The following is a 10,966-nucleotide window of genomic DNA, read 5'->3' as shown; positions in this document are numbered from 1 at the left end:
GTACAATGTGCAAACTGCTTCGCACCCCACTGTTTACACACACGCAGCGCTCCAGCATCCTGCACGCGGCGGCCGCCCTGCTCGGTGTGTGCGTTTGTGTGCGTTGCCTGCAGGAAACCAGCTGCCTCATCTGTAGCCATCACTTCTGCACCCTCCATCATTATTATTATTATTATTATTATTTTTATAGCCCTGTGATAAACTGGTTTCTCGTTCAGGTTCTTGTTCAGCCTCGCATCTCATTGGACAGGAGGTCATTCATAGTGGATGAGTGAATGGATGATGATGAAGATGATGATGATGATGAAGAGTGTTATGGTGAGTTTTACTGCTATGAGTTTGTTGCACTGCTGGTTTTAATTTCTAACGTTGTTTTCGAGTCATGCCCGTCATGTACCGCCGCGTGCCCACGGCGTGTTGGGCTCTGCCCCGCGATGACGTCACCACCTCACTTTCTTCTGAGCTTTAAACGCCGCGCAATCGCCAGCGCGCGCCTTTCACAATGACTCCGTGGCCGTTTCATGTGGAAATCCCCGCGGTGCGCGCCGCCGCGCTCCTTTCCCCTGCCGTTCGTGCTGAAAGCGCGTCCAAGTGCGCGCGGAGAGGAAAAACACGCCCACTCGCGCAGCAGCGAGGGAGCACTCGGACACACAGTTGCTGGTTGCGTAATGTCATTTCGCTGCACAGCACATGATCCTCACTTTTTTCATGCAAAACAGTTTCGCGCCATGCATTTCGCAAATCCCCAAACTGCACTCTTAATACAGACAGTGAGTGGTGTAGAATGGCTGCCTTATGTAAACATAAACATGTGCACGCGCGTCACGCAGCATAACGCAAACGCGTTTAAACAGAAAGTCACGTGTTGCAAGTGCAACGAGAAAAAAAAAAAGCCATATTCCAGTTCATGTGAGCACAGCGTGTCCTTCCCCTTTAAATCCCCTCGACGTGCCCCGACTCGGTGACATGAACTGCTTCTCGCGCGCTCGCCCTGGGGGGAGGGGGGGTGTGACGCAGCGCTAGCGGTCGCGACTGGAACGCGGATCTGCCAAACGCGGCTCATGCTGCCAATCACCTTACAGTCACGTGTTTGCCGTGCGCATGCGCAAGGCGGCGGCCGCTGGGCGCGATAACCCCCCGCGACCGGGAAGAAACGTAATGGGAAAGACGGGTTTCCTTTCAATAAAAGCAGAATGGAATAAAGTGGTATGCTGGTGTTCCCCTTGTATTTTTTTTTTTTTTTTTTTTTTTTTTTAAAACATAAGAGCTATGATAATTCCACAGACAACACGTCGCCCGTAACAAAACCGAAAGAGCATTAAGCGGATCCAGGGAGGCTGTTTTTAGTATCTCGAATATTTTCCACGTCTAAATCCGAGCTCTTAAATTAATCCCGTGGAAGGAGCTCAAACCGGGATCGGGTTCACTGAATCCCACAAGGCGCATGAATGAAACTGTCGGGCGACGATGAAATAATGCACGACACTGTAAGTCAGCAAAGTCCTCAAGTTAATGGGTTTCTTTTTTTGTGTGGGGTTTTTTTTTTTTTTTTTTTTTTACACTGGTCGAGGCGCATCGTGTTCCTGGCACACGTCCAACTGGTTTAATGAAAGGGGGTGTGGGTGGCGCATGCGCAGTGGGAGGAGGAGGTCTGTCGAAGAACGAAGTAAACAGAGCCGGAGCCCGCGAGCCCCAGCACTGGTTGGTGACGTCACTGCTCCACATTGCGCTCCGGCCGCGCGGTGGTGCGGGACGTAGATCGAGGCGCGCCGTAGTAAAGTGCGCACTGCCATGAACTCGCGCGTGTCACTTAATTGTTGCTGCAGCTGCAATCGGGAGCGAGGAGCTGTTTGAGCACCCCCAGCCTGCTGCTGTGTCTGATTCCATTTTAATTTTACTTGTTTTTTTTTTTTTTTTTTTTTTTTTTGTTTTCCCCGTTTCCTTGTTGGTTTGCTTCTCTCGTGCACGCGCAGGGATTTTCGGACCCCTTTTCTCGAGGAGAAGCGATGTCGTCCGCCACGGTCGCCGCTTCCCGGAGGCAGTCGTGCTATCTGTGCGACCTGCCCCGCATGCCGTGGGCTATGATCTGGGACTTCACGGAGCCCGTGTGCCGGGGATGCGTGAACTACGAGGGCGCGGACCGCATCGAGTTCGTGATCGAGACCACGCGGCAGCTGAAGCGCGCGCACGGCTTCCAGGAGGGCCGGTCCCCGGGTCCGGGGAAGCCTTCGCTTTCGGGCAAGGAGATCCAGTCCCTGAACCACGCGGCGGACCCCAGCTCGCGGCCGCCGCAGCCCCTGGACCGCTACCCGCTGGCGTCGGACCGCCCCCCGCGGCTCGGTCCCGAGTACCCGTCGGGGCGGCAGGCGAACGGGATCCCCATCCCGAACGGGTTCCCCAAACCGGACGATCCCCCGGAGCTGAACCGCCAGAGCCCGAACCCGCGCAGGACGAGCGCCGTGCCCCCGAACCTCGTGCCGCTGGTCAACGGGAGCGTGTCCGTGCACGCGGTTAACGGGCGGCCGAGCCAGATGGCGCTCCCGTCCGCGCTCACGTCCGGCCCGGGTGACCTGGGCGCCAAGCGCCCGGCCTCCGTGTCCAGCACGGAGCACGAGCCCAAGGACAAGCACCGGCCGGACAGCCTCACGCCGGAGATGGAGGCCCACAAGGCGCGCGCCGACGACTGGATGAGCAAGAACAAGACGGTGCGCGACCTGCTGCCGCTGCAGGCGTTCGACGGCCGCTTCAAGAAGGAGCACGCGACGCTACAGCCGCGCGTCATGGGCTACGAGGCGAGCGCCGGCGCCGCCAAGACAGGTAAACACGCTCGCAGGGGGTGGGGTGGGGCGGGGCGGTGTCTTGTCAGCCGAGGTCCCGGGTTCCAGAACCATTAACAACACGGCAGCGCGGCATGACATCGTACTGGGCTAGGGCTCGCGCGACGCGACGCGACGCGACGCGACGCGCGCGCCTCCTCGGTACATTTGCCTGGCGCGTCATTGTGACTTGTCACCGCGCTGTCCAGCGCGCCACTTTGCTCATTGATTGTGTCTGTCGCTCCGATTTGCGCTACGCGCCACGCACGTGCCGCCCTGCCCTCTCGCGACCACCTTAACGCGCTCTTTTCATGCACCCCCCCTCCCCAGCCGAACGAGGGAAACACCCCCGCAGCCTGAAGCGAAAGGCGTCCCCGGAGCCCGAGGGGGACAGTGCCGGTGCCGCCGCCGCCAAGCACAACGGGGAGGGACAGTGGCCCCTGCCGCCCGCCGACGTCCTCAAGATGCCCCCGGTGCCGCCGCCCGGCTTCGCCTCGGCGCCGCCCACCATCTCGCCGCACTCGCGCACCACGCCGCCCGAGGCCGCGCAAAACGGCCAGTCGCCCATGGCCGCGCTCATCCTGGCCGCCGACAATGCGGGGGGCAACAGCTCGCCGAAGGACGCGAACCCGGTGCACTCCACTACGCGGCGCAACAGCGGCAGCCCGTTGTCGCCCTCCTCCGTGGGCCAGCGCAGGCTCCCGCAGAGGGACGCGTCGGGGGGGAGCGCCGGGGGCGGCGGGGGCGCGCCGCACGCGCCCGCCGGCCTGGACGCGGCGCACCCGCCGCAGAGCGCGCCGGACTCGTCGGTGCCCGGCAGCGTCCCGCTGTGCTGCACGCTGTGCCACGAGCGCCTCGAGGACACGCACTTCGTGCAGTGCCCGTCGGTGCCCTCGCACAAGTTCTGCTTCCCGTGCTCGCGCGAGAGCATCAAGCAGCAGGGCGCCACGGGGGAAGTGTACTGCCCCAGCGGGGAGAAGTGCCCCCTGGTGGGCTCCAACGTGCCGTGGGCCTTCATGCAGGGCGAGATCACGACCATCCTGGCGGGGGACGTGAAAGTGAAAAAGGAGCGGGACCCCTGACTCTGCCGTTTTGTAATTTAAAAAAAAGGAAGGAAGGAAAGAAGGAAAGAAAGAAAGAAAGAAAGAAAGAAAGAAAAAAGGAAGAAAAGAAAGACCAATATAAATATAAATATATATATATAAATGAATATAAATATATAAAAATAAATATGAGGAGCGCGCCGCGCAGACGATGCGCGCGGACTTGTACATACTGGACACTTGGTAAACATGGCTGTATAATTTCTGATTTTTTTGCATACGTTGTGTTTCTATATTTTCCAGGATAAAGGTATGTACTCCTCATAAGCCCCCCCCCCCCCCTCCTCCTCCCCGTCGGTGTTTTTAAGCTGCGGACTCTCGATGTTCCCCGCTCCCTCCACCCCCCCCCAGATCTGGTGGCAGTTCCTGTTCCTGTTAACCGTACGATGTGACTAAGCCCCGCCCCCAGCCCCGCCCCCCAACGAGCACTTGACAGAACCGAACGCTTCTCACTGTACCTGTATGCACTTGTTTCATTGCCAAATACAGTTTCTGACCTTGTCATAATAACCCCCCAGTGTCTGTGGTCTTGCTTGTCTGAGCGCCGGTCGGCGGTCCGCTCCCACTCGACGTCCTACATGATGCAACACCGGCGTCCGGCGCGCGCGCCACTTCCTCGGGCACGTGGCGGCGGCGACACGTTCCGCTTTGTTAAAGCAGTGTACCGTTAACAAGCATTTTTGCTACGGTTTGTTCTATGATGGACACCTGGGCCGGGTGGACGCTGTCCGTCGCGGGGGATGCGCTCTGCTTCGTTTGGGGCCGCTGTCCGGCCTCGCCTCCTCGCCTCTTCACCCGAGAGACCTTTGTTCAGCGATCGCTGTGCGGAGCGACCGTGTCGGTGCACTGCCGGTGGAGGGGGGGCAGGGCGTGACATGATCGGGGTCCAGGTCCAGGTGACAGTGCGGCCAGGTGTTGATGAACAGGACAGGGTTGCGGTGTCAGTGTGGCCTCGCACTCCTGTGTGTGTGTGCGTGTGTGTCTGTACATCCCCCCGACTGTGTTGTTTATCTGCGCTACGTTGGCACACGCTTCAGAAATGAATAACCAGGGGAGGAGCAGAAGTTGTCCCACAGAAATAGGAGTATTACTGTAAACATGATCGGTCACACAGTCTTTCATGGAACACGCTACACGTGTTGGGAAGACGCTGTTCCTGAACCGTAGGGCTCATGTACACTTTACCCCTTCGATCTGGGGATATGAGCGGCGAGGACGGACAGGCGAAGCATACGGCAAAAAAATTATATTCGTGCAAAGGTGGACTTCAGGCAGTTTGCATCTCGTGCGTTTTCTGATGTGCTGTTGGAACCAAAATGAAGCAGGCTACGTGTTTTCTTCGTTATGCCTTTTAAAATTGCCTTTTATTCTAGCGACATGACTCTGACCATCATTCGCTGGTGATGCTGCTATAGAACTGTGCTGCTGTTTTCCCGGTTCTGGTCCCACCGCACGTTTGCTTGCGGGAACGAGCTTTTGTGCTCGTGGGAACGACTGCTGCCGGAGCCGTGTGACGCCACTGCATTTACCCCCGAGGGCTTTGCGAAGTCCGCTTGACCGGTAACCGCTTCCATGGTCTTGCACAACACCAGGAATGCGGAGAGGTCGGGCGAGGTGCAGTTATATACGCCGTGCAGGGATTTTTGAATCACCGCACCCCCGTGGGCCTTTGTGCAGGGAGAGCCAAGCGGGAGCAGGAGGCTTTCTGGCGGTCAGTGGAACCGCGTTTCAGTGCTCGCTGCCTCATTCATTACTTCCTTAATACCGCGTTCATGACCTCACTGAGAACTTCACCCACAACACCTTTCACTTTTAACCGCTACTCATTCACTGCGTCACTCGCTGCCATTCTGATTATAGCAAGTGGTCTATGTCTCTCCAGCCATCCCATTATCTCTCCAGTGCAGGGTCGCGGTGGTCTGGAACCCATCCCAGAAGCACAGGGTGTGAGGTAGGGTACACCGTAGATGTGACAGCGGTCCATTATGGGGTGGACGTATATACTTTAGGTCACCTTGTGGACATTATAGGTCATTGTGGTCAAAGGCATCAATTTAATAAAGGTTCAATTTTGATTAAATTTGCATATACAACTTGAAATCTTCAGCCATTGGTGGATTCTCATCCAGGATCTTGGAAGCTGAGTGTTCATGAGTCATTTTGATGGAAAAGTATGTCTATAGACAGAGACTTACATTGTACGTGTAACTTGTACGCATAGAGTAGATAATATTTTACAAAATGACATTAATAATGCAGCATTGGGTACTTTAAGATGTTACTTTTGAGTAATTCTGAGTGAAAGGGTTCACCATGAGACAAACAGGTAGACTTGATATGTAGAGGGAGGGAGAAATATATTTTAGAAACATTTGAAATATATCATGGGGATCTTCACAAAAAACACTTTGTTTCAAAGATACTTGTTTATGATGAGTTTTGGTTGAAAAGCATGTGTATGTTTATATATAAATACTGAAAGTTATGTGCTACAAAGGAGTGACAGAGAACACTGCAGTAAAAAGCGGCAATGTGGACACCGGGGATGGGGCTCATCGCGGAGCCCAGTGGAGCGGTGCGGAGGGTGCGAGTCGTCGCCCCTGATACACATGTGCCTTGGATGATTACACATTGAATCAGAACAACAACACTGTCTGTGGGCGGGGCCTGCGGGCAGCGTTCCGGCGGGAATGCCGACGGGGACGGCGCGAGGACGCGCGTCCAGCCGTGCGGCTCCATATGGACACCTTGCATACACGGGCTGTAGGCAGATGGTGTTTTATCCCACTGTTACTGGTTATTACCCTGGTAGGTGTTAGGTTTGAAGTCATGGTGCAGCCCGTCCCCTGGCGTGTGAGGTAAGTGCTGCGCTGACAGGAGGCCGTCCAGGTGAGCGAAAGATTTCCGCTGATGCTCGATTACCGCCAGGTGATGCGTGAAGAGGGGACGGGGCGACTCCTCCCTGTCCTGGACCCCCCGCCAGGTTTGAACACGCGGTCCGCCAGACCCCCGTGCCCTCTGTGCGGCATCGCCGAGAGCCTCGCGTAACCTCAGCTGACGCCGTAAAGGCCTCGCTGTGTCGGAGTTCGACGGCGTCCCGCGGTGAAATATTAAACCCGTTTATCGTTCGCCTGCAGACGGTCTTAATGTGGTCCCAGCGGGGAGTCGCGCCTCTCCTGCCAAACCTGACGTCTCCAGTCTCCTGTGAATAAAAGCACCACGAGTCATGGAGACCCCGGTGCGCGGTCGAACGTGAGCCACGTTAAACCTTAACATCCCGCGTGAGGGGGGCAGCAGGGGGCGCGGGGTTAGAACCTCCACGTATGCATTCGAAGGTCCTACGTTCGGATCCCACCTCCTTTAGCACCCTTGATCAAGGTACTCACCTTGAATTGATGCGGCAAAAATCACCCCGCCGTATAAATGGGTAAAGCAGGGTAAGTTCCTCCGGAGAGAAGCGTCTACTGGATAAATAAAGGTGAATGAAGGCGAAAATCCTCTCCCCTTTTCCAGCCGAAGGAGGCCGACTTACAGCAGGGTTTTACCGCGGTGCCTCAGGTGACCCCCCTTTGCGTGTTCAGTCGTCACGGGGGGTGGGAACGAGCGAGGTGCATTTTGCCCCATCCCGTCACACTGTCCGCCAAAGGAAAACCCCGTGCAGAACCCGACGAGGGGGATTCGAACCCGACCCCCCACCAGCCCTCATTAGAACTGGACAAAAAGCAGACGCACTTCGGGCCACATCAGTCACGCCACCACCTCCTGGAAAGGAATTCCTGCCCTGTTGACTTTAGGCTTTTATCTGGACAGGGCTGTGTCGAGTGAAATTCTGCAAACCCCACATGCGTCACATGAGCTTCGGGTCGTCTGGTACCGCGTCAGCATGGTGCACAGGAGTTGTGTGGATGTGGGCTGTGGGTACGAGCGTGGGGGGCCGCCGGCGCCTCTGATGTCGAGTGGTTGACACCAGTGTGTACATGTTTATAATAGTGAAGCTCAGATAAAGGGTGCAAAGGAGTGTTTCCTACCCGTGGGGGAGATGAACAGGGTTATCGTAACATCCAGGGTAAAAATCAGGGTTATTACTGATTTGCCCATTTATACAGCTGGGTAGTTTCTAAATGCATCATTTACCAGGGTAAGTGCCTTGATCAAGAGCACTGCAGCAGGAAGGGGGATTCGAATCTGGGTCCTTCGAGTCCAAGGGCACTGGCTCAGACCCCTACGGCCCCTGCATACGTGTACTGGAGACCCAAAGAGCCCCACAGTCTCCTGTTCGCAGCACGTCTCCAGCGGGGAATCTGGGTTTCTGGAGCAGCAGGTGCACATGGGCGCCAGTTCACAGGGATGAGCAGCAGGGCGGCGCCGAGACGGGATTAGAGCGGCAGCTCTGCTCTAGATCCCACCAAATCCACCACCACCAGGTAGTGGGGGGGGGCATTACTGAGGGCTTCGTGAGCATCTCGTCGTCTTCCTCCTGCGACTCGTCTCGTTGTCGCCAGTCTGGTGTAATTACAGCCGTGCGATCCGTCTGCTGGGACCGCGGGGGTGGAGGGGGTGGTGGGGACACAGCTGCTGCTGTGATTACAGCAGAGGACAAGTTCAGCCCCAATCGGGCCTTCTGTGGGGCACCATGGGAGGCGGACGGAGGTACATGCCCACACGTGGTGATGGGAAGTGAAGCAATGCTGCATGGCACAGGTGCAGTTTGCTCAGGGTGTCTCCTGTACCCTGCTGCCACCGCAGTTAAGGTCACTGGGGAAAAAGGTGCATATAATAGATGAAGAGCTTTAGACACAGACACAGGATTACGGATACACAGCTTGTGTGTCTTCACATCCCTCCAGTAGCTCCTGTAGAAGTTAGATTCAGATAGCAAATAAATAGATAATCATAGCACATGGTATTGATGGGAGGGATTCAGCAACTGTGAGCGGCAGAGGAAGCTCATCCGACTCTACCTATGGAAGTTAGAAGCAAATAGCGAATACATAGATATTCATAGCAGATGGTGTTGGACTCATTTATGTTGCTCTCGGGAGATCAGGAGAGACATGGCTCTGAAAGACATGGATTTGAGATTCTTCTTGAATGTGGAAGGGATTCAGTAGCTGTGAGGGACGCAGGGAGTTTCTTCCACCGCATCAGGGCCAAATCTAAGGAACTACAATTACATCGACATAATGGGAAATAAACGCTTCTGTGCAGAACGAAAGTGAAACACCTAACTGTGGTTTAATGCTTAAGGCATTAAACGGATGTATGTAAATATGGTAAAGCACACACCTGTCAAGCTGTCGAGGCCTCTTGCCCCAGGAGTCAGTATCAGAGAGACTCAAAGCTCTGGATCTATCGCACAGATGGATCTCTGTTGCATCCCATAAATCAGAGACGTGGTCAGGTGCTGTGTTATCGAATGGGGCTGGTGGGGGGATTCAGCAAAGCGGTCATATTTCAAAGGGGGGTTGGGGGGGTTGCGGTGTGTGTCATCCACGTCAAGCCCATCTGTTGTCCCATCAGCAGCTCCAGAGCAAGACGGGCTAAAACAGGGCGGGACCCCGACTACCAAGGTGGTGGAGATGTGATCCTTTCCCTGGAAGCGACTTACACTGATTTACAATTTATACAGCAGCGTGGTTTTTACTGTACCAGTTCAGGGTAAGTACCTCCAGCAAGGTCACTTACAGCATAAGGGGGCATTCGAACCCGGGACCTTCGAGTGTAAGGTGGCGGCTGCACCCCCGGGTACCCTTGTGTCACCCCAAATCACAAACCAGGTAAATAAACAATAATGGGATGAAAATGAACGATGAAACATTAATGCAGATGAAGGATGCGGTAAAGCACGGTAAAGGAAAGCCGCTGAGGCCCCTGGCTTCTTGTTTGCCCAGTGCAGCTGAGACCCGGAGCCTTGTATTGGAGGGAGGCTGGGGCTGGGCTGGGGGGGTGGGGGTGCGAGTGCATGGGGGGGGCTCTCACATGACAGATGAAATCACTGCTGATCACTGACAAAAAAACGGGATAATAAGAAAACAAGTGAGATATTATTTCCCCATCATCACTCCTCCTTGTCTGCCTTTGTCATCTGCTTTTGGGAGACGCCCCCTCCCAGCTCTCTCTCTCTCTCTCTCTCTCTCTCTCTCTCTCTCTCTCTCTCTCTCTCTCTCTTTCTCTCTCTCTCTCTCTTCTCCCCCCAGATATCCGAATGAGGCTGTTTGCGCTCCTGGAATGCTCCCCCCCCCCCCATCTGCGATCCTGGAGATCTGCCAGGCCACCGAACTGGAGCGGATGGGTGGTTGGGGGGGGTCATGCGAGAGAGTGAGAGATGAGGTTTGAGATGGCGAACGTGACCGGGTGCGAGGAGGGCGGAGCCCAGCTGGAGTCTCCAGCAATGCTGATGCCCACATTACGATACCTGGTTTCTAAACAGCCATTCATGGTTATTTACGGGACTTGGGGTTGAGGGCTGGGGGGGTCACTGGACTCCTGCAGCAGAAGTGACCTCGATATGGTCCCTCCGCACCACCAGGATGGACTTCAGACCATCGAGCGCAAACAAAACCTGCAACTTTTCTACATTTATTTTAGCTCATCTGTTTCTCCGAGGGGTTTGCAGTGATTTATCTGTTTATACAGGTGTGTAGTTTTGTTCTGTCAATTCAGGATTTCATCAAGGGTACTACAGCAGGAGGTGGGATATGAACCCGTGTACAAGATGGCAGTGCTAACCGCTACGCCACCTGTTGACCGTAATAATAGGCCTTTATTTTTTGCAATGGTGAGACCAGCCAGCCGATGTAATCGGGTCGTCTGAGGACAGGCTGACCGCACTCGGTCGAACTTTTGCTTTGGAGATGCAATCAGAGCCTCTCGCCGAACGATAACGTATTTGCTTTGGACGGCGGGCGAGTCGCCTCGGAGCACATCTTATCTGATCCCACGCTCGAAATGTCAGGATGCGTGATGCTAATTGGAACACAGCTGGAAAAGTTTGGAAAATATACATATTTATAGAAGCGAACAGCCGTGGACTTCAGGTGGGGGGTG

General features: G+C 55.3%; 1 protein-coding gene across 1 annotated transcript; it reads left to right on the top strand.

The window, feature by feature from the left end:
• Window positions 1-1,594: 1,594 nt before the first annotated feature.
• LOC108926992 (interferon regulatory factor 2-binding protein 2-A-like) lies at window positions 1,595-3,977 on the top strand. Its single transcript, XM_029251437.1, has 2 exons — window positions 1,595-2,817; window positions 3,147-3,977. Exons 1-2 carry the CDS (start codon window positions 2,007-2,009, stop codon window positions 3,896-3,898), a joined length of 1,563 nt encoding a protein of 520 aa, XP_029107270.1. The 5' UTR covers window positions 1,595-2,006; the 3' UTR covers window positions 3,899-3,977.
• The last annotated feature ends 6,989 nt before the right edge of the window (window positions 3,978-10,966 follow it).

This window comes from Scleropages formosus, chromosome 4 (genome assembly GCF_900964775.1).
Source record: "Scleropages formosus chromosome 4, fSclFor1.1, whole genome shotgun sequence".
NCBI classification, from domain to species: Eukaryota; Metazoa; Chordata; class Actinopteri; order Osteoglossiformes; family Osteoglossidae; genus Scleropages; species Scleropages formosus.
The sequence above is the reverse complement of the archived record's forward strand: the minus strand, read 5'-3'. Positions and strand labels throughout refer to the sequence as shown.

Bases quoted from the DNA above. Each gene is read 5' to 3' on its own strand.
- LOC108926992 (XM_029251437.1), top strand. From the start codon at position 2,007: ATGTCGTCCGCCACGGTCGCCGCTTCCCGGAGGCAGTCGTGCTATCTG. The intron at 2,818-3,146 runs GTAAACACGCTC...CCCCCTCCCCAG, and splicing joins CGCCGGCGCCGCCAAGACAG to CCGAACGAGGGAAACACCCC.